At 40.5% G+C, this 21,766-nt stretch overlaps 1 protein-coding gene across 1 annotated transcript in view; it reads left to right on the top strand.

The window, feature by feature from the left end:
- Nucleotides 1-21,766, top strand: part of LOC126484185 (molybdenum cofactor biosynthesis protein 1-like) — an 82,990-nt gene that overhangs the window by 36,625 nt on the left and 24,599 nt on the right. Inside the window, exons 4-5 of the mRNA XM_050107599.1 lie at nt 4,342-4,566; nt 13,768-13,913. Coding sequence (XP_049963556.1) covers nt 4,342-4,566; nt 13,768-13,913 — 371 coding nt within the window. The remainder of the gene's footprint in view (nt 1-4,341; nt 4,567-13,767; nt 13,914-21,766) is intronic.

The following is a 21,766-nucleotide window of genomic DNA, read 5'->3' as shown; positions in this document are numbered from 1 at the left end:
TGTGCACGCTACCGCCGCTTACAATTAAAAAAAAAAAAAAAAAAAAAAAAAAAAAAAAAAAAAAAAAAAAAAAAAAAAAAACAACGAGAGAGAGAAATTGTCTCATTAGCAGAACAATGGCAAGAGACTACTATTTCTTGTTACTTACACTGCTGCTTTCTTTGATAATGATCAACAAGAACCAAATAATAGACTGCGTATGATAGAACATGTTCTGAACGAGAGTTAGGCGAAAATTTTTCTCCATTTGAAAATCTTTGCGGCCGCTTCTTTAGTACATCAAATTCTGCACAGAAATTAGAGTCATCTTAGATATAAAAATCTAGTCAGTTGCCATGCTTCATTTCTGACTGTATCACTATTAGGCATAAGAATAATACGAATATAAACATGACACGATACGTATATTCTTCCGCATTTGCTGTTGTCTCACTCTAGTTTCGTAGTTTATTAGGCAGACAGGATTTAAATAAGATAGCAGCAAACACGAAAGAATACGTGGCAAAATGTTTATATTCGTATAACTCTTATGATGAAGAGAATACTGCATGTGATTCACATTTCATCAGGTTCCTATTAGCAACCATCTCTTCTCACAGGTAGGAAAACATTCAGAACGTAGAGTTGGCCATATTGACAAACATCCCAAACAGTCTTGCCAGTCGGATTTTCGTAATACATTGAAGTTCTGCTACATTCGAAGATGAACAATACGGAATTTGTATTTACTTCTTTGGATAATGTATGAAAATTGTCTTCCACCTTTTTTTTTTTAATTTATTTACTGACGCAGAGGTTTTGGCGCCAGTATTTATCTTTGTGCCTGTGTAGCGCTACATATATTCGACGGCAGAAGTTAGTTGTTTCAGCACCTACTGACATTTTTCAGAACTTCCACTTGCTTTGCACTCGATTCTAAGCCGCAGGCGGTTTTTTGGATTACAAAAACCGGAAAAAAGTGCGGCTTGGATTTGAGTAAATACTTCTTAAGTATTATCTTTCAAGTCAACACCTGCTAATCTGTGAGACCGAAATGATGAGCCATACTACTCTATTTCACTGTGCCTGTTTGTTTCATTTGTATAACATTTTATTCCATCATAGATGCTGCACTTACAGTTTCATATATGCATTGCAGCAGCAGACACAATAAAAGTAGCAATCAGCAGTGCTTAGTTTGTTGAATGGGTAAAAAATATGCCATTGTCCCAGTTCCACATATCCCCAAAATTTGATTCTGCCAAATTCTGTACTCTCTGAAATCGAATGTTTAATCCAAAGATGAAAGTGAACAAGTTTGATGCAGTATTGCTAATATTGTTTATTACGCATCTTGCTGAATGAAGAGCATACCGTGTCTTTTCTGAAAGGTTTGGAGAAGTAACGCACATACCAGTTTTCTAAAAACTTACATTGAGATTGTGCTCTCCTTCCTCTTGTACAAATTAGTAGAGCCCTTCGGATTACTCCACAATATGCCTCTTGGCAAGGTGGTAACGACAGTATTATGAAAAGGATAGATTGGCACTCACTGTATAGTGTAGATGTTGTGTTGCTGGCAGGGGGGGGGGGGGGGAACACCACCTATTAAACACGTAAGCTTTTGGTGCAAACGCCCCCCCCCCCCCCCCCCCCATTCCCACACACACACACACACACACACACACACACACACACACACACACACACACACGCGCAAATGCAGATCACACATACATGACCACTGTCTCTGGCTGCTAGGGCCAGACTGGGAGCAACTGCGCATAATGGGAGAAACAACGGTCATGGGTGTGTGTGTGTGTGTGTGTGTGTGTGTGTGTGTGTGTGTGTGTGTGTGTGTGTGTGTGTGTTTTGTCCACTTTGGAAGAAGACTTTCTGATCGAAAGCTTACTTGTTTAGTAGTCTTTTTGTTGTGCTTGTCTGTGACCTAACATTTCCTGTATACAGTGAATAGCAATGTATCTTTTTTATAATATGGTCATTATTCCAGCCTAGATTTTCTATTGTTTGTTTCCTTTTAAGACCTTATAAAGACAGTTACTGACAATTTCTTTTTTTCTTATTGGAGAAAAGTAAAACCATATGGGGGCCAGACGTAGATTGTAAATGAATATGGAATAGAGTATTTTTATTCTCCCTGTATGCAGTGTCAATAACGTCACCTCACACACTTCGTTTCTGGCAGCACCTCCTTCTCAACACATGACTGTCCCCCACCATCTCACCATAGTCTTCAAGTTATATCCTATAGCACTTCTGGGTGGACAAATAGATGAAGGATGTAGTTTAAAACAGTATAACTAAACTTAAAAGTCAAACTGCCATTTTATAGAGACTGCCATCATTATTTAAACATACTAAACAACATCAAAACAGTCAAAAGAAATTTTTTTTCAAAAGAGCAGAAAATTGTAGTGAAATTCATGAAAGGATTGTTTTAAATTGTTATATCTTAAATCAATAAGTATGTCAGCATTTCCCAGGATTTTCTGGCTTAATTAAGACTAGGTCATGCCACCACAGTGGTCAGACAGTGGACTTGCCTTCGAGAGAACAACGGATCCGAGACCCATCGGGCCACCAAAATTTGGGTTTCCCTTGATTTCCCTAATTGATTTAAGGCAAATGCTGGGATGGTTCCTTTGAAAAAGATGACATTCGGTTGAGGAAGCTAATTTCTGTGGCAGGTCTGATGACACAGTGCTGGTGGAAGCACGAGTATTTCAGAGCACACCAATCATTGCACATTGTTAAACATAGGGCTCTGCTGTAAACAACCCCTGTATGTTCCCATGTTGACAACACTGTTGAATTACAATTTCTGTGGCTCAGGAGCATTGAGATTGGGCAGTGAATCAATAGAAATGTGTCATCTGGTTGAATCATTCGTGTTTCGCATTACACCTGCTTGACGGTTTTGTGCACATACACTGTCAACAGAGTGAATTGGTGCTTGAAAGGTGCACTTTGCTACAGACTTAGGCCAGTGGGAGCAATATTATGCTATGGAGGACATTCACCTGGTCTTCTATGGGTCCTGTGGTAGTAACTGAAGGCTCCATAACAGCTTTGTTCTGTGTGAACATTATTGTGCACTGTCCGCACTCTGTCCCTAATGAAGGTGACATGTTTCAACAATATGACTTTCAGTGTCACGAGGCCAGAATCAAATTCACCCCTTCTGAATCTGATGGAATACATCTGCGATGATATCAGATACCAGTTCTGCACCCAGAAACCACTGATCTCCAATTTATGGGAATTACATGACCTGTGCTTAGACATGCGGTGCTGCATAATGCTGGGAACATACCTCACATAATGTTGGGAACATACCTGAAATTTATTGAACTTGTCCCACACAAAATCACTGCTGTATTGTGTTCCAACAGTGGACAAACACATTATCAAACAGGATGTCGTAGTGTTTTGTCTCATCAGTTTATATATTCAATGCTTGAATGAAAGGTGTGCTCTTTTCCTTTTTTCTGCCATTGCGTGTATGTGTAAAGCAGGATGTTCTACCATATGGGCTTGTTTATATGAAGGCTGTCAGTGTTACTACCTGCACAGATACTAAATGCTCCTTTTGTGAAGACCTTTTATCTTGAGAACACTTTTAACTTTGTTTCACAAATGGCAGCACAGTTTCAAGAAAGCTTCATAATTTAATGTAATAGTTAAAATAATACCTTCAGCAAAAGATGTGTGCGTTGGAGTGGGAAAAAGGATTGGAGACGTATGTAGTTTAATTTTCTTAAATTGTTAAGAAGGTTAACAGTTTGGCATGCTAAGATAAATTCCCACATTCTCTAAAAAGAGAGAAAAAGATTAATTTAACAGAATCAGTGAGGTATACAAATATAACAACAGACTTGTAGAACCATTATTTTGTAGGTTAGATTAGATTAGATTCAGCTTTTGTTCCAAGACCCAAAACATGAGATGATTCTCATGGGTGAGTAACATGCCAGAAAGTATAACATAAAAAATATAAAACATTTGAATACCCTGATCATTTGTCAGGAGATTGTCAAACTAGGTGAATACAATACAAACTGTAACAGCTAATATTTTCAGAATTGATACGCTGTCAGACCGAAACATTGTTATGCACTATTCATAAATTTATCAAACAAAAAGTACATAATCTTGACTGTTATGACAAAGTGCTCTCAGAACTGAAATCTAACAGACATTCTTATTTAAGCTGGCCTAACAGCCACTGTTAAGATATTCATGTATAGAGTAGGAAGAGTTGCCTATCAAAAAGTCTTTCAAACTCTGTTTAAACCATGCTTTATCTGATACCAAGTTTTTAATGGTGTCTTTCTTCCACAGATAATTTGTGTTGTAATGCAAGGTTTTAATGAAGATGAAGTGTGCAGTTTTGTGGAGTTAACAAAAGAGAAAAATGTTGATGTAAGATTTATCGAGTACATGCCTTTCAGCGGCAACAAATGGAATGATGGGAAGATGGTCTCCTTTAGTGAAATGCTCCAAATAATTAGAAAGCAGTGGCCTGATTTTGATCCTCTTCCCAATGGGCCCAATGATACCTCAAAGGTACGTGCAGTATTACATATGAACATACATTGAAAATAATTTAATGCTTATGACTTACTACCGATCACAAGAATACTTCACATCTGCTGGTGGTATGAGAGATGGACTGGTTTAGTTACATATTTCTCATCCCATTCAGTAAGTCTGTCCTGGCCTGGGTTTCTCTGCAGCTTCTTTGCAACTCTCCCCATTTCCTGAACCTTGACAATCCTTTTATTTCTTCCCTTTTCCTTCCCCTTCATTGTTTCTGCCAGAAGAAGAAGCCACTGACTCCAAAAGCTTGCACATTTCCATAACTTTAAGGGGAGTTAGAAGGGGAAAACATTCTTTTTCACTTTTTTGGGTTTTTATCTGATTATAAAATTTGCAATTCTCCAACTAAAATGATATGTATATTACTTATAAACTTGTGTGGGAAGTATTTTATTTTATTTTCTAAAATATAATCTACACCAGTTGAAAATGTTAAAATTTTTACATGCATTACGTCAAGACCTAATAAAATCGGTAATTTATTATATACAGGGTAGTCCATTGATTGTGACCGGGCCAAATATCTCACGAAATAAGTGTCAAACGAAAAAACTACAAAGAAAGAAATTTGTCTAGCTCGAAGGGGGAAACCAGCTGGCGCAATGGTTGGCCTGCTATAAGGCGCTGCCATAGCTCAAACTGATATCATCTGTGTTTTTTTAAATAGGAACCCCATTTTTTATTACATATTCGTGTAATACGTAAAGAAATATGAATGTTTTAGTTGGACCACTTTCTTCGCTTTGTGATAGATGTCGCTGTAATAGTCACAAACATATGTTTCATAATTTTAGACGAACAGTTGGTAACAGGTAGGTTTTTTAAATTAAAATACAGAATGTAGGTACATTTGAACATTTTATTTCGGTTGTTCCAATGTGATACATGTACCTTTGTGAACTTATCATTTCTGAGAATGCATGCTGTTATGGCGTGATTACCTGTGAATACCACATTAATGCAATAAATGCTCAAAATGATTTCTGTCAACCTCAATGCCTTTGGCAATACGTGTAATGACATTCCTCTCAACAGTGAGTAGCTTGCCTTCCGTAATGTTCGCACATGCATTGACAATGCACTGACGCATGTTGTCAGGCATTGTCGGTGGATCACGATATCAAATATCCTTCAACTTTCCCCACAGAAAGAAATCCGGGGATGTCAGATCCAGTGAACGTGCGGGCCATGGTATGGTGCTTTGACGACCAATCCACCTTTCATGAAATATGCTATTCAATACTGCTTCAACCGCACGCAAACTATGTGCCGGACATCCATCATGTTGGAAGTACATCGCCATTCTGTCATGCAGTGAAACATCTTGTAGTAACATTGGTAGAACGTTACGCAGAAAATCAGCATACATTGCACCACTTAGATTGCCATCGATAAAATGGGGGCCAATTATCCTTCCTCTCTTAATGCCACACCATACATTAACCTGCCAAGGTCGCTGCTGTTCCACTTGTCGCTGCCATCGTAGATTTTCCGTTGCCCAATAGTGCATATTATGGCGGTTTAGGTTACCGCTGTTGGTGAATGATGCTTCATCGCTAAATAGAACGCATGCAAAAAATCTCTCATCGTCCCATAATTTCTCTTGTGCCCTGTGGCAGAACTGTACATGACGTTCAAAGTCATCATTATGCAATTCATAGTGCATAGAAATATGGTACGGGTGCAATCGATGTTGATGTAGCATTCTCAACACCAACGTTTTTGAGATTCCCAATTCTCGCGCAATTTGTCTGCTACTGATGTGAGGATTAGCTGCCCCAGCAGCTAAGACATCTACTAGGGCATCATCATTTGTTGCAGGTTGTGGTTGGTGTTCCACATGTGGCTGGACACTTCCTGTTTCCTTAAATAATGTAACTATCCGGCGAATGGTTCGGACACTTCGATGATGTCGTCCAGGATACCGAGCAGCATACATAGCACACGCCCCTTGGGCATTTTGATCACAATAGCCATACATCAACATGATATCGACCTTTTCCGCAATTGGTAAACGGTCCATTTTAAAACGGGTAATGTATCATGAAGCAAATACCGTCCGCACTGGCGGAATGTTATGTGATACCACATACTTATATGTTTGTGACTATTACAGCAGCTGGCCGGAGTTGCCGAGCGGTGCTAGGCGCTACAGTCTGGAAACGTGCGACCGCTACGTTCGCAGGTTCGAATCCTGCCTCGGGCATGGATGTGTGTGATGTCCTTAGGTTAGTTAGGTTTAAGTAGTTCTAAGTTCTAGGGGACTGATGACCTCAGAAGTTAAGTCCCATAGTGCTCAGAGCCATTTGAACCATTTTTGACTATTACAGCCCCATCTATCACAAAGCGAAAAAAGTGGTCCAGCTAAAACATTCATATTTCTTTACGTACTACATGAGTATGTAATAAAAAATGGGGGTTCCTATTTTAAAAAAATGCAGTTGATATGAGTTTGACCTATGGCAGTGCCATCTAGCAGGCCAACCATAGCGCCATCTGGTTTCTCCCTTCAAGCTAGACGAATTTCATTCTTTGTAGTTTTTTCATTTGATGCTTATTTCGTGAGATATTTGGCCCGGTCACTATCAATGGACCACCCTGTAGAAAGCTGTGGATTACTGTGTTACAAATGTTAAATTATGTTTGTATTGGTAGCACTGTCAAAAATAGTATCGTATCTTTTCATAGTATAAACATGCTTTGTATATCGAAGTGCTAACGTTCTTCCGAGGAAAAGTGACGAATAGACTGGTAAATCTCTCAAAAAGTATGACTCCAAAATGAAGTGTTTTTGAGAAATGTGGGTTTCATGGTAATAAATTTTTGTATAAAGAGAAACTTTGCGTTCAGCATGTGGTGTGTGAAGTTACAGACAACGAAATACTGGCAAACTCATGAGTATCTAGCGAAACACCCATTAGTGCTTCGAAGATTAAAATGAAACATAGTGATAACACAGTTATCTCAAAACAAAACTCATGTAAACGGTAGGTTAGGTTATATTCTGATACTTTTACACAACCTAACAGGGGTGTTATGTGAATGTGCGTGCTGTATGTATGTGGAGGGCCAGTTAGTTTACATGAAGACATTGAGGTATCAAATGGACTAGCCAGGAAACGTATCATTAATTCTGCCAGTTGTAAATATACTCATTCATTTTGGAATTCTGATAAGTGTAAAGATAATTATTTTGAAATAAATGTTAGGTGGTTTTATGGATTGAGAGCTATTGGCAAAGGTTACACTGCAGCAGAAACAATGTGTGTCATGATGTATATGCCACGCCCACTTTGTAAAATGGACAAGTATGCAGGATTTATTGGAGCTGCTGTGAAATCTGCTGCATGTGAGTCAATTAAGTGTACTGCAAATGAAGCTGCTGAAATAAACGATGGTATGATTGACATATCCGTAGCTTTTGGGGCACTTGGTAGAAGCGCAGCTGCATTTCTAAGAATTCTGTTGCTACAGTGACCAGTGTGGATACTGGAAAGCTAATAGATTTCCAGATTTTAACCAAACATTGTTATAAGTATAAAGCAGGGCATGAAGAAGGGCATATCTGTGACAGAAATTATGAAGGACAACTAGTCGTACGGAGGCCTGTGCAGCTGTTGAAATTTATAATCGATCTGTAAACTAAAGGCGAGTGTGTTACACTAAGTTCTTAGGTTATGCAGACTCAAATGCATATAACAGTGTAGTAGCCACTCAGCCTTATGGTGAGAAGCTTATCACAGAACTGGAATGTGTTGGTCATGTCCAGAAGAGGATGGGTACCAGATTGAGGAAGTTGAAACAAAGTTTGAGAGACAAGAAACTTTCAGGTGGTAAGACCATAAGAAGCAGGCTGACAGACAAAATGATTGATCAACTACAACAGTATTATGAGATTGCCATTAGAAATAATACTGAGGATTTGTTGAAATTGAAGCAGGCAGTACGGGCTACCTTCTTCCAGAGACTGTCAGCTGATGATAAACCAGTACACCATCTTTGCCCTCCTGGATCTGGTTCATGGTGCAATTACTGCAATGCCCAGTACTTAAACAGGTCATACAGCCATAAACATTCTATCCCAGCAGCAGTTGTGGATATCATAAAACCTGTTTACAGAGACCTGGCAATCTGGAATTATTGAAGAAGTGTCTGCATTGTCAGACTCAAAATCCCAATGAGTCGTTCAATAATCTTATAGTGTCAGTGTTGTCATAACTGCCGTCTGCGTCATGTCTGCTGTGCAGCGAGCTACGCTAATTTAAGTATTAACTCTATTTTTCTTACTTGTCACTTCTTCTTCCATGTGTTTTTGCTTTTAGGAAGCTTTTTATTGTCGAGTGCTAGTAATAGTGTTCCATAGATTTTGTGTTTGTTTTGAATACAGTCAGAGAGAGTCCGTTTAGTAAGCCATAGTGCCAGTAGTGCTAGTGTTTGTTTTCAATACAGTCCAGAGACAGGTAGGGCTATTTTCATTGTTTTCTACAGGAAGTGTCTAGTAACCACAGTTTAGTCAACTATCAGCCACCTTTAGTGAATTAGCAGTCTAGTTATAAGTTGATTAACTCTCTACAGTAAATTGATTTCTTAGGATGGATAGGATGTGTGACTGCTGTGTATGGACACAGGTGGAGCTGGCCACTGTTCGCGAACAGCTGAACGTGTTGATGGCCGCGGTTACCCGTCTTCAGGCTGCTGCCTTGGAGTGTAGCGGCAGTGGGGAGTCTGGTGCTTTGCATGGTACACCCCAGGTGATACATGCTTCACCCACTGACCCTTCTGTCGACACATCTTTGCGGGTACCGGGCGCGGTTGGGCCACCCTCTTCCCAAGGGGAGTGGCGGGTTCAGCAGCATTCGCGGCGCACGAGGCGGAGGGTCAGTGTGGAGGCTGGCTGTGTGGCATCGCCCGTTCTGCCTGTGAGTGGACATGTGGCCACTCCTTCAGCAAGGTCTGAGCAGGCACATGGGGGGAGGGGTTTATTAGTTATTGGGAGCTCCAACATTAGGCGGGTGATGGAGCACCTTAGGGAAATAGCGGAAAGGTCGGGGAAGAAGGACAGTGTTCACTCTGTCTGCTTGCCGGGGGTCTCATCCGAGATGTGGAGGAGGCCGTGCCGGCAGTGATAGAGAGCACTGGGTGCACCCGACTGCAAATTGTTGCTCATGTCGGCACCAATGACTCCTGCCGTCTGGGTTCAGAGGTCATCCTCAGTTCATACAGGCGGTTAGTGGAGTTGGTGAAGGCAGAAAGCCTCGCGGGGTGGAATCTGAGCTAGCTATTTGTAGTATCGTTCCGAGAACTGATAGTGGTCCTCTGGTTTGGAGCCGAGTGGAAGGCTTAAACCAGGGGCTCAGACGATTCTGCGGAGATCTGGGGTGCAAATTTCTCGACATCCGCTATCGGGTGGAGAAATGTAGGGTCCCCCTGAATAGGTCACGCGTGCACTACATGCAGGAAGTGGCTACAAGTGTAGCGGAGTATGTGTGGAGTGCACATGTGGGTTTTTTAGGTTAGAGAATTCCCTCCCTAGGCCCGACAAGACACCTCCTGAGATGCGGCAAGGTAGGAGTAGACAAAATGCAACAGGGAATAACAATATTAATGTGCTAATAGTAAACTGCAGGAGCGTCTATAGAAAGGTCCCAGAACTGCTCTCATTAATAAACGGTCACAATGCCCACATAGTACTAGGGACAGAAAGTTGGCTGAAACCCTATGTAAACAATAATAAATTCTAAACTCAGATTGGAATGTATACCGCAGAGACAGGCTGGAAAGTGAAGGGGGAGGCATGTTTAAAGTGATAAGAAGTGCAATAGTATCGAAGGAAGTTGACGGAGATCCGAAATGTGAAATAATTTAGGTGAAGGTCACGGTTAAACCAGGCTCAGACATAGTAATTGGATGTCTCTATAGGCCCCCTGGCTCAGCAGCTGTTGTAGCTGAGCACCTGAAGGATAATTTGGAAAATATTTCGATTAGATTTGCCCAACATGTTATAGTTCTGGGTGGAGATTTTAATTTGCCCGATATGGACTGGGAGACTCAAACTTTCATAATGGGTGGCAGGGACAAAGAATCCAGTGAAATTTTTTAAGAGCTTTATCTGAAAACTACCTTGAGCAGTTAAACAGAGAACTGATGCATGGCGATAACATATTAGTGACAAACAGACCCAAACTATTTGAAACGGTTAACGCAGAACAGGGAATCAGTGATCATAAAGCGGTTACTGCATCGATGATTTCAGCCATAAATAGAAATATTAAAAAAGGTACGAAAATCTTTCTGGTTAGCAAAAGTGACAAAAATCTGATTTCAGAGTACCTGATGGCTCAACACAAAAGTTTTGTTTTAAGTACAGATAGTGTTGAGGATCAGTGGACAAAGTTCAAAACCATCGTACAATATGCGTTAGATGAGTATGTGCCAATCAAGCTCATAAGAGATGGAAAAGAGCCAGCGTGGTACAACAACCGAGTTAGAAAACTGCTGAGGAAGCAAAGGGAACTTCACAGCAAACATAAACATAGCCAACACCTTGCAGACAAACAAAAATTACGCAAAGCGAAATGTAATGTGAGGAGGGCCATGCGAGAGGCGTTAAATGAATTCGAAAGTAAAGTTCTATGTACTGACTTGGCAGAAAATCCTAAGAAATTTTGCTCTTATGTCAAAGTGGTAGGTGGATCAAAACAAAATGTCCAGACACTCTGTGACCAAAAAGGTACTGAAACAGAGGATGGTTGACTAAAGCCGAAATACTAAATGTCTTTTTCCAAAGCTGTTTCACAGAGGAAGACTGCACTGTAGTTCCTTCTCTAGATTGTCGCACAGATGACAAAATGGTAGATATTGAAATTGAGGGATAGAGAAACAATTAAAATCACTCAAAAGAGGAAAGGCCGCTGGACCTGATGGGATACCAGTTCAGTTTTACACAGAGTATGTGAAGGAACTTGCCCCCCTTCTTGCAGTAATGTGCCGTAGGTCTCTACAAGAGTGTAGCGTTCCAAAGAATTGGAAAAGGGCACAGGTCATCCCCGTTTTCAAGAAGGGACGTCGAACAGATGTGCAGAACTGTAGACCTATATCTCTAACATCGATCAGTTGTAGAATTTTAGAACATGTATTATGTTTGAATATTATGACTTTTCTGTAAACTAGAAATCTACTCTGTAGGAATCAGCATGGGTTTCGAAAAAGACGATCGTGTGAAACCCAGCTCGCGCTATTCGTCCACGAGAATCAGAGGGCCATGGACACGGGTTCCCAGGTAGATGCTGTGTTTCTTGACTTCCACAAGGCGTTCGATACAGTTCTCCGCAATCGTTTAATGAACAAAATAAAAGCATATGGACTATCAGACCAATTATGTGATTGGATTGAAGAGTTGCTAGATAACAGAACGTAGCATGTCATTCTCAATGGAGAGAAGTCTTCCGAAGTAAGAGTGATTTCAGGTGTGCTGCAGGGGAGTGTCGTAGGACCGTTGCTATTCACAATATACATAAATGACCTTGTGAATGACATCGGAAGTTCACTGAGGCTTTTTGCGGATGATGCTGTGGTATATCGAGAGGTTGCAACAATGGAAAATGGTACTGAAATGCAGGATGATCTGCAGCGAATTGATGCATGGTTTAGGGAATGGCAATTGAATCTCAATGTAGACAAGTGTAATGTGCTGTGAATACATAGAAAGAAAGATCCCATATCATTTAGCTACAATATAGCAGGTCAGCAATTGGAAGCAGTTAATTCCATAAATTATCTGGGAGTATGCATTAGGAGTGATTTAAAATGGAATGATCATATAAAGTTGATCGTGGGTAAATCAGATGCCAGACTGAGATTCATTGGAAGAATCCTAAGGAAATGCAATCCGAAAACAAAGGAATTAGGTTACAGTACACTTGTTCGCCCACTGTTTGAATACTGCTCAGCAGTGTGGGATCCGTACCAGATAGGGTTGATAGAAGAGATAGAGAAGATCCAACAGAGAGCAGCATGCTTCGTTATAGGATCATTTAGTAATCGGGAAAGAGTTACAGAGGTGTTAGATAAACTCCAGTGGAAGACTCTGCAGGGGGGACGCTCAGTAGCTCGGTACGGGCTTTTGTTGAAGTTTCAAGAACATACTTTCACCGAGGAGTCAAGCAGTATATTGCTCCCTCCTACGTATATCTCGCAAAGAGACCATGAGGATAAAATGAGAGAGATTAGAGCCCGCACATAGGCATACCGACAATGCTTCTTTCCACGAACAATACGAGACTGGAATAGAAGGGAGAACCAATAGAGGTACTCAAGGTACCCTACACCATCAGGTGGCTTGAGGAGTATGGATGTAGATGTAGATGTAGACCAAAAAATGTTTTTCTTGTAATGAAGACACTAAAGTGGGGGTCAGTCATGCTGTTATTGCTTTTACTGATGGCAACATTGGTAGCGTGAAAGTGCTACAACATATGGGAATTAATTCTGGAGCAAACTGCATCAGAGAATTTGAATGGATGGACAAGGTTTGCACTGGTATAGCAGAGTATGCAGCACAGTTGGCCACTACAGAGTCCAGAAAGAAGAAATCAAGAAAAAACTTAAAAAAGATCAAGAGGATGATATACAGTATGGTGCAGGGTGCTTCTGAGTGACTAAAAATAAAATGTTAAGCATATATTGAGTTACAGTCTATTAAAACTTTAAAAACTCTTCCTGAAAATTTACATTTTGTCTTGCATTTTTCCCTAAATCTCAGTAACTAATTCGAATAGCGAATTCAAATTTTCAGTATGTATCCTGAGCCTTCTGAACTAAAAGAAGAACATAATGTTATGTATAAATAAAATTATTTAGAATAACATACAAAAAAGTACACAAAATTTTAACTGTGTAATTAAAAAATTGTATTTCCAAAAGCAGTGGCTGAAATGCAATTATTGTAAGACTCAGAACATATAGTTTAATGTCCTGTAAAAGTTTCTTGTCAATGGCTACAGTTGTTCCTGAAATACGGGGAAGTTAAGTCACTAAATTTAACATTGTCAGGATATGGCGTTCAAACTCCCCTTAATGCACATTTTCTCCTTCCTCCACTTGGTGAGCAACACATTTATAGTATTTTCACAACAGCAGTAGCTATTTTCTTACAATTTCTTTTTGCAGGCATACCATGTGCCGGGCTTCAAGGGACATGTGGGATTTATTACCTCAATGAGTGAACACTTCTGTGGCACGTGCAACCGTTTACGGATAACAGCTGATGGCAATTTGAAGGTGTGTCTCTTTGGGAATTCAGAGATATCTCTCAGGTGAGTGATGAAACATAGAATAATCGTGTCCAAGTGAAAATTCATGTGAGGAAACCATAAAATTACTAGAAGATTGACAGACTGATCAGTATTTTACCTCCAGGAGGTGAAATTCCAAAACTTCTTATAGACACATTTGTTCCTCTTGTCCTCACATTAGTCATGGAGTCCGAGTGACCTTTGAGACCTTCAGAAACTTATCCCTCTTTCCTCTCTCATTAAGGAACTGATAGTTCCAAATGCTGAGTATAGAATAATACTTTCAAACTGTTTGCCATGCACATTAGGTATGTGGTTGGTATATGGAAGAGATAAACTGCAGTTAAATCCAGCAGGTATGAAATGAGTAATCTTTTCTTGAAGTTTTCAGCTTGCACCCTCCTCCCTCCCAGACATACAAACCAGATACCTCTAGCTAAATAATTTGTGAGTATATATAATTTGCCTCTGTCAACATCATGTTACACTAACCTATTTGTGAGATTAAATTAAAGGAAAGTAATCAGAACTGGAAATTATGTAAAGACATTTTTAGTTATGTCCCTATGTTGTAATAAAGTTAACACAATATTTCTGTCCATGTGATGGTAACTATGATTCGTCAGCCACTGTTGCCGAGCGGTTCTAGGCGCTTCAGTCCAGAACTGCGCGACTGCTACGGTCGCAGGTTTGAATCCTGCCTTGGCTCAGATGTTAAGTCCTATAGTGCCCAGAGCCATTTGAACTGTGATTCATGATTATCAGAGTCTATATGTTCCAAATAAAAATTGGAACTTCATGTGTATAAATGTACAAATTATTAGACAATGGGACCAACAACTGACACTTTTAAATTGATGACTAGACTAAGAGATTAATAATAGGAAAAAAACTGCAAGATACTTGGCGATAAGTTTGCTTCAGGACAAGGTAAGGGGGGTGAGGGGTGGGAAGAATCAGCTCTCTCTTTGTGAGCATACCAGAAATCCTTTATCAACCGAAGGTAAAATAAGATATAAAAATACAGGGACAAACAATTAATTTAAGTATCTTAAAAACCAAATGACTAATAAAATTGGAAGCTAAGAAAAGTAAGTTCATAGTAAGTAGGGTGAAACACAAGGGGCTGCAACATATTGCCATTGTTGTTTGACTTGTCTATCAAAGAAAAAAGAAATGGATCAAAACAAAATAAAAGTGAGAATGGAAATGTATCAGAAGCAAATAGGAATAAGCAAGGAACATATTCTTTAATAAAAAAAAAAAAATGACCTGTGAGGCAGATGTTCCTACAATTTTATGTTCATAGCACAGCAGTCTGTGAAAGCAAAATATTTATGACATTGAAAAAAGAAAATCAGTGAGTGAAAAGTGTGTGTAGGTGAATTGTGGTGAAAGACTGGATATTGGAACTTCTGTTAGGCTGCCCAGTATTAGTTAACTTGGTAGTAAAGGAGCAAGTTTGCAAGGGCAGATAACTGTTTGACTACGTAAAATAGAGTGGGAGTATGGAAAAGCTAGTCCAAGATAGGATGAAAAAGATAACAGCAACTTAAAAAATGAATTGATAAGTTACCATGAACCCCATTCCAATCTAGTGAATGCAGTGGTTGACAATATCTTGTGACATTCGCCTATAAGGCTCAAACAATAATTGCTAAATAAAAATACAAAATGTTGACAAGACTGTATCGAAGCTGTCACTCTCTTTTGAAACAAGGGTGTTTAAACCAACAAACACGCAGGAAAGCAGGGACAACTCGGACACTAGAGGAGGATAGGAAGTATCATTGAAGGAGTGAGCATAAACCGTGTGGAATATGTGTGGTACAAGTAAAAAAAAAAAAAAAAAAAAAAAAAAAAAAAAAAAAAAAAAAAAAAGAAGAAGAAGAAGAAGAAGAAGAAGAAGAGGAAGTGGAAAAATCTTGATCTGGAAACAAGGGAATAAAAATTTGCCACGCGAAGAGACAATATGGTACTGTGCTGATGAGTGTGTACAAGTGGTGATATACAATATACATTGATAAAGGAACTCTGCATTGGGCCCAGAAGACCACGCAATGCCCTTCGAGAGATGTCCTCTACTATATACGCGTATCTATGGAGAGTTAGGGGGTCAGTATACAACTCTCCAGGCTGTTATCAACTTCCAGAAGTTGAAGACACTGCTTCTCACTTGAGTAGCTCCTCAGCTGGAACTACAAGCAGAGTGTACCCTATTCCAGTCCGTCCACCGAGCAGAATTTCCCGGCTCTACAAGGAATTGAACCTGATCCCTTTCTATGGCACCCCTGTGGCATACTGACTGCATAGCTGTGGCAAGAGTCATAATATACACTTGTGAACAATTGAGTTATAACTATTCTGTTTATTGGGGAGAGAGTATGTATATTGCACCGTGAATGAAACAGTTTAGTGTATCGTAAATGGAATGTATTCAGACCTTGTACTTGTTGTGTGAGAGCGCGGTGTCTTACGCACTTGTAGTGTTTGTCTTAGCATGTACGGACCAGTGAGCCTTACTTTCTAGTATTTTTAATTATATATCATTACTGGTGCCTCTGGCACTTTTGTGCTGCAATAGCAATAGCTTGCAATAGCAAACATTGAGTCAACCATGGTTTTTGGATTAGAAGAAGAGGTCAACTGGGTTGACATTGGGAATAGAGTGATGGGAAGTGGACAATAAGCAGTTATATCGAAGGGTGCATTATTTGATATGTTAAGGTTAATTATAAAATGTGGATTGGAGAATTTTTCACGTTGAGCAGAAGTAAGTTTACAGGACCAGATGTCAAATTACACATGATCCGTGTGAATCCCTATAGTCAGCATGAACACTGGCACACAGAATAATTTATAGGTAGCCTTGCTGTATATAAAAAATCAGATTTGTGCTGAACTGTCATGAACAAACTGTCACTTCTCTGGAATAAATAGACTCTGATTTGTTAATTACATCTGTGTAAATGAAAAATATAGGAAAACATACGAGGGTCGGTCAAAAAGTAATGCCTCCCATTTTTTTTCTACTTAAAGAAATTAAGTTAAGTGAAAAATTTGAATTTGGCGCCATTCCTCAAACCTTCTTCTGCAATCCACTGCAGTAGTAACTTTCTGTGTCAACAGGTGGCAGCACAGCAGAAGTTTGTAAGATGGCCGACATCGATGTTCGTTTGAGACAGCGTTGTGTGATTGAATTCTTGAATGCAGAAGGTGAAACGCCCATACGCATTCATGAAAGACTGAAGAAGGTGTATGGTGTTGTGACAGTGGATGTCAGCACTGTTAGACGATGGGTTCGTCGTTGTAAGGAAGCTGAAGGGCAAACACCGTTGACTGACGAAAAGCGGAGCGGCAGGCCGGTGAGTGCAGTGACTCCACACAACATTCAGCAAGTTGATGACATCATTCGTGGTGACCGTCGGGTGACTGCAGATGAAGTGTGTCGCATTATTTCTCTTAGTAAAGGCAGTGTGATCACGATTATTAAACAATTGGGGTACTCAAAAGTTTGTGCACGGTGGGTTCCAAGAATGTTAACCGATCAGAATAAAGAGGCAAGGAAAACAATAGCCTCCCAACACTTGCAGCGCTTCCGTTTGGAGGGAGATGAGTTTCTGAAAAAAATTGTGACCGGGGACGAAACATGGGTGCATTTTTTTGAGCCCGAATCAAAGAGGCAGTCAATGGAGTGGCGTCACACAAGCTCGCCGAGGAAGAAAAAATTCACAACTGTGCGATCGGCAGGGAAAGTTATGGCAACAGTTTTCTGGGATACAGAGGGTGTGATTCTGGTTGATTTTTTGGAGCAGGGATGCACAATAAATTCTGTTCAATACGTCACAACCCTCAACAAACTTAAAGCACGTCTTCAGCGAGTTCGCCCAACAAAATCAATGGCAGATGTTCTTCTTTTGCATGACAATGCAAGACCACACACCAGTCGTCACACCTCTGACGAGATTGTCAAAATTGGATGGGAAGTTTTGCCTCATCCCCCATACAGCCCTGACCTGGCACCATCAGACTTCCATCTGTTCGGGCCACTAAAAGAAGCTCATCGTGGGATTCATTTTGAAGATGAGGAGGCCGTCAAAACATCCGTGCGTCAATGGCTTAGGAAGCAGAGCTGTGATTTTTACCGTGCTGGGATACATGCCCTTGTTCAAAGATGGACCAAAACTGTAGAGATGGGCGGAGATTACATTGAAAAATGACAAAATGATCCTCAATGATGTGGTTTTCAACCTATGTAATTGCATTTAAATTTCCTGACAATTAAACGTAGAAAAAAAAATAGGAGGCAGTACTTTTTGACTGACCCTCGTAGATTGCTGCTTACTGTAAAGGAGACATGTTACATTGTAGACAGGCACAATTAAAAAGGCACTTACACAAAGCTTTCGGTCACAGCCTTCATCAGCAAAAGAGATACAGAGAAACACACACATTCATACACACAGGCAAGCACATGTCACACACATATGACTGACAACTCCAGTAGCTTGCCCCTAGCTGCTGGACTTGGCAGTTTTTTTTTCTCTGTGTGTGTGTGCGTGCGTGCGCGCGTGGAGTGCTTGCTTGTGTGTTGTGCCTGTGTGCAACTTTGTTTTCTTTATGGTAAATAGTGATCTATCTTTCCCTGCACTGTTGATATTCCTACCTGGAATTTCCATTGTTTAATCAGTGTAAATAAGAAGGACACAGTTACATATATTCTGTCACTTGAAGACTAATACATGAAGTAAGTGGACATTATTTTTTATTGCAGAGGATCTTTGTCACCACTAATTATTAATTTTGTGTTCCAGTTAATTAGACATGGTTTCATCCTTTCGTGGATGTGCTCTTTTTGTTAAATCTTCCTGCAAAAGATCTGATTTACTTCAAATTAATAAACCTGAGTATTCTGAAAAAGGAGGTGCAGCTTACAGCTGCAGTGTGACAGTTGATCACAGGGTGATTTTATCACTGCCATATCGTGGGTAACCATGGCTCGAGACACTTATTCTATAAGGGTGTGTAGTCATTGGGCTTTCTTGTACCACAGTGTCAAAGGTGCACTGTGAGCAGATTTATTCAAGGAAAATACTACCACAATCAGCAGAGTGAACTGCTATGGGCAACAGGATATCATTGACAGGGGTTACCACTGACTAGCATGGCTTTAGCAGCGAACAGGTGGGCCACAATGTAGCAAATGACTCACCAACTCAGTGACAGTCAATAAACAGTAACCATTCATGCCACTGGGAACTGTCACCTCTTTGTGGGATACAAAGATGCAATCTGCACACTGCTCGTCACAGTTACAAAGATTAGCATTGGTTCGGAACAGCACCAGGGGATGCTCGAAGCATGCAGGAAGGTCGTCTGTCTGATGATTTGCGGTACATATTGCCAAGGTGGCAGGGTGCAAAATAAGGAGTGATCAAAAAACTTCCATTTGAAGGCTGCATAGTTCAGACCAGTATGCCACACACACACACACACACACACACACACACACACACACACACATATCCATCCGCACATATACCCTGCTTGTGTCTGTATATGTGCGGATGGATATATGTGTGTGTGTGTGTGTGTGTGTGTGCGAGTGTATACCTGTCCTTTTTCCCCCCTAAGGTAAGTCTTTCCACTCCCAGGGTTGGAATGACTCCTTACCCTCTCCCTTAAAACCCACATCCTTTCGTCTTTCCCTCTCCTTCCCTCTTTCCTGATGAAGCAACTGTGGGTTGCGAAAGCTTGAATTTTGTGTGTGTGTTTGTTTGTGTGTCTATCAACATACCAACGCTTTCGTTTGGTAAGTTACATCATCTTTGTTTTTAGATATATTTTTCCCATTTGGAATGTTTCCCTGTATTATATTATATATCAGTGCTTTCCTCTCCCACAACTATCCTGCAGACCTTGTCCACAAACAGATCTCCCAAACAATACATTCCTCCCCACCCAACAACAATGTTACTACCCCCAGACCACACAGAAGCATCCCCCTTGTCACAAAATATTATCCTGGCCTCGAATACATCAACTAATTACTCCGCCACGGATATGAATTTCTCAAGTCAAGCCCTGAAGTGAGATCATCCCTTGACAATATTCTCCCCACACCACCCAGAGTTGCCTTTTGCCGACCCCCTAACCTCCGTAACATCCTTGTCAAACCCTACAATATTCCCAGACCACCTTCTCTACCCAGCGGTTCCTACCCCTGTAACCGACCCCGATGCAAAACCTGCCCCATGCATCCCCCCACAACCAACTACTCCAGCCCCGCTACTGGTATAACATACACAACTCAAGGCAGGGCCACATGTGAGACAGCACGTCATTTATCAGCTGACATGCCTGCACTGCACAGCCTTTTACATTGGTATGACGACAACTAAACTGGCTGAGCGCATGAATGGGCACAGACGAACTGTCCACCTAGGAGATGTCCAATACCCAGTAGCGGAGCATGCCCTCCAGCATAATTCTAGGGACCTAGGAACCTGCTACACCATATGTGCCATTTGGCTTCTCCCACCCAACACCAGTACCTCGGAACTGCAGAGATGGGAACTTGCACTCCAACACATCCTTTCATCCCGCCATCCCCCTGGACTGAACCTATGTTAACCAACCTCACTCCCATTTACTCTTTAGTCTTCTCCTCTTTCCCTTTCCTCTTTAGCCATTCACGCATCTTTTTATCCTACATAGTTGTGTTTATCTTTATACTATGTACCTCTTTACTTCTGTATTCATCCTCCTTGGTTTGAAGCTGGCACAGTAATTACAGTAGAATATCTTTGGCTTCCCTCTGACATCCATGCCTCCATCTTTGCTACCCTCCCTGTTTACCTTTTCCCTGTTGCTTCATAACCTGGGTTGTGAATAACTGAATCCACTTTCCCTTCTTCCCCTTTTTTCCCCTCTCTCCTCCCTGATGAAGGAACGAAGTTCCGAAAGCTAGGATACGTCAATTTTCTGTTCTGTTTTGTGTATCTATCGGCTGTACTGAGCTGAGGTAAGTACTCACCAGGCCCTCTATCTCTTTGTTAGTATTTGTTTCATATATATAAACACACACATACACACACATACTCACACACACACACACACACACACACACACACACACACACACACAGGGTGATGCGTATTAACATTTAAAAACCTCCAAAGCACTGTAGATGACCCTGAGACAAGTAATTTAATACAAGACACAGTGGATCACAAATGTTGGATACGATACAAATGTTGGGAAATGTGTCAAAAGCGAATGACAAATGTCACCAGATGATGTACCTTGCCATGCTTGCAGTGGTTGAGCCTCTTGGTCTGTCACACTTGATCATCCCAACCCAAGTCAAGTATTCATATCGTTGTGGCTACGGATACATGTGTGCGACTTTAGTGATGGCGTTCAGGATTTGTGTCTTGCATCTGGCAGGCAGTATTTTTTCATTGTGTTAAACAATTATGTATTTATATTGAAGTTTATTATTTTATTTACCGGTCTTGCAGTTTCCTTGATTTCTTGCAAAGTACAGTACAATGAAAACCTACCATAAGTAGATGAGTGTAAACTTCAGAATAGCATCATCGCCATTAAATGACCTTTGTTTTCTTTACTAACTAATGTCTGTAAACAAAAAGAGAAGTGACAGAAGCAAAAAACACAAAATCAGAACTGCTTTTGCTTGATTACAGCAGGGACAGTAATTTTGTAACATCTACATTTACAACAGATCATATTTACAAAATGTTTTGAAATTTGCTCTGTTTTCTCAAATGAAAGTATTGCACTGCTCAATCATTCCTTTACACTCAACCCCGACTGCTGCACATGCTGTGGGGTATGTCATCTGGTTACGT

Source organism: Schistocerca serialis, chromosome 6 (assembly GCF_023864345.2).
Source record: "Schistocerca serialis cubense isolate TAMUIC-IGC-003099 chromosome 6, iqSchSeri2.2, whole genome shotgun sequence".
Classification (NCBI taxonomy): domain Eukaryota; kingdom Metazoa; phylum Arthropoda; class Insecta; order Orthoptera; family Acrididae; genus Schistocerca; species Schistocerca serialis.
The sequence above is the reverse complement of the archived record's forward strand: the minus strand, read 5'-3'. Positions and strand labels throughout refer to the sequence as shown.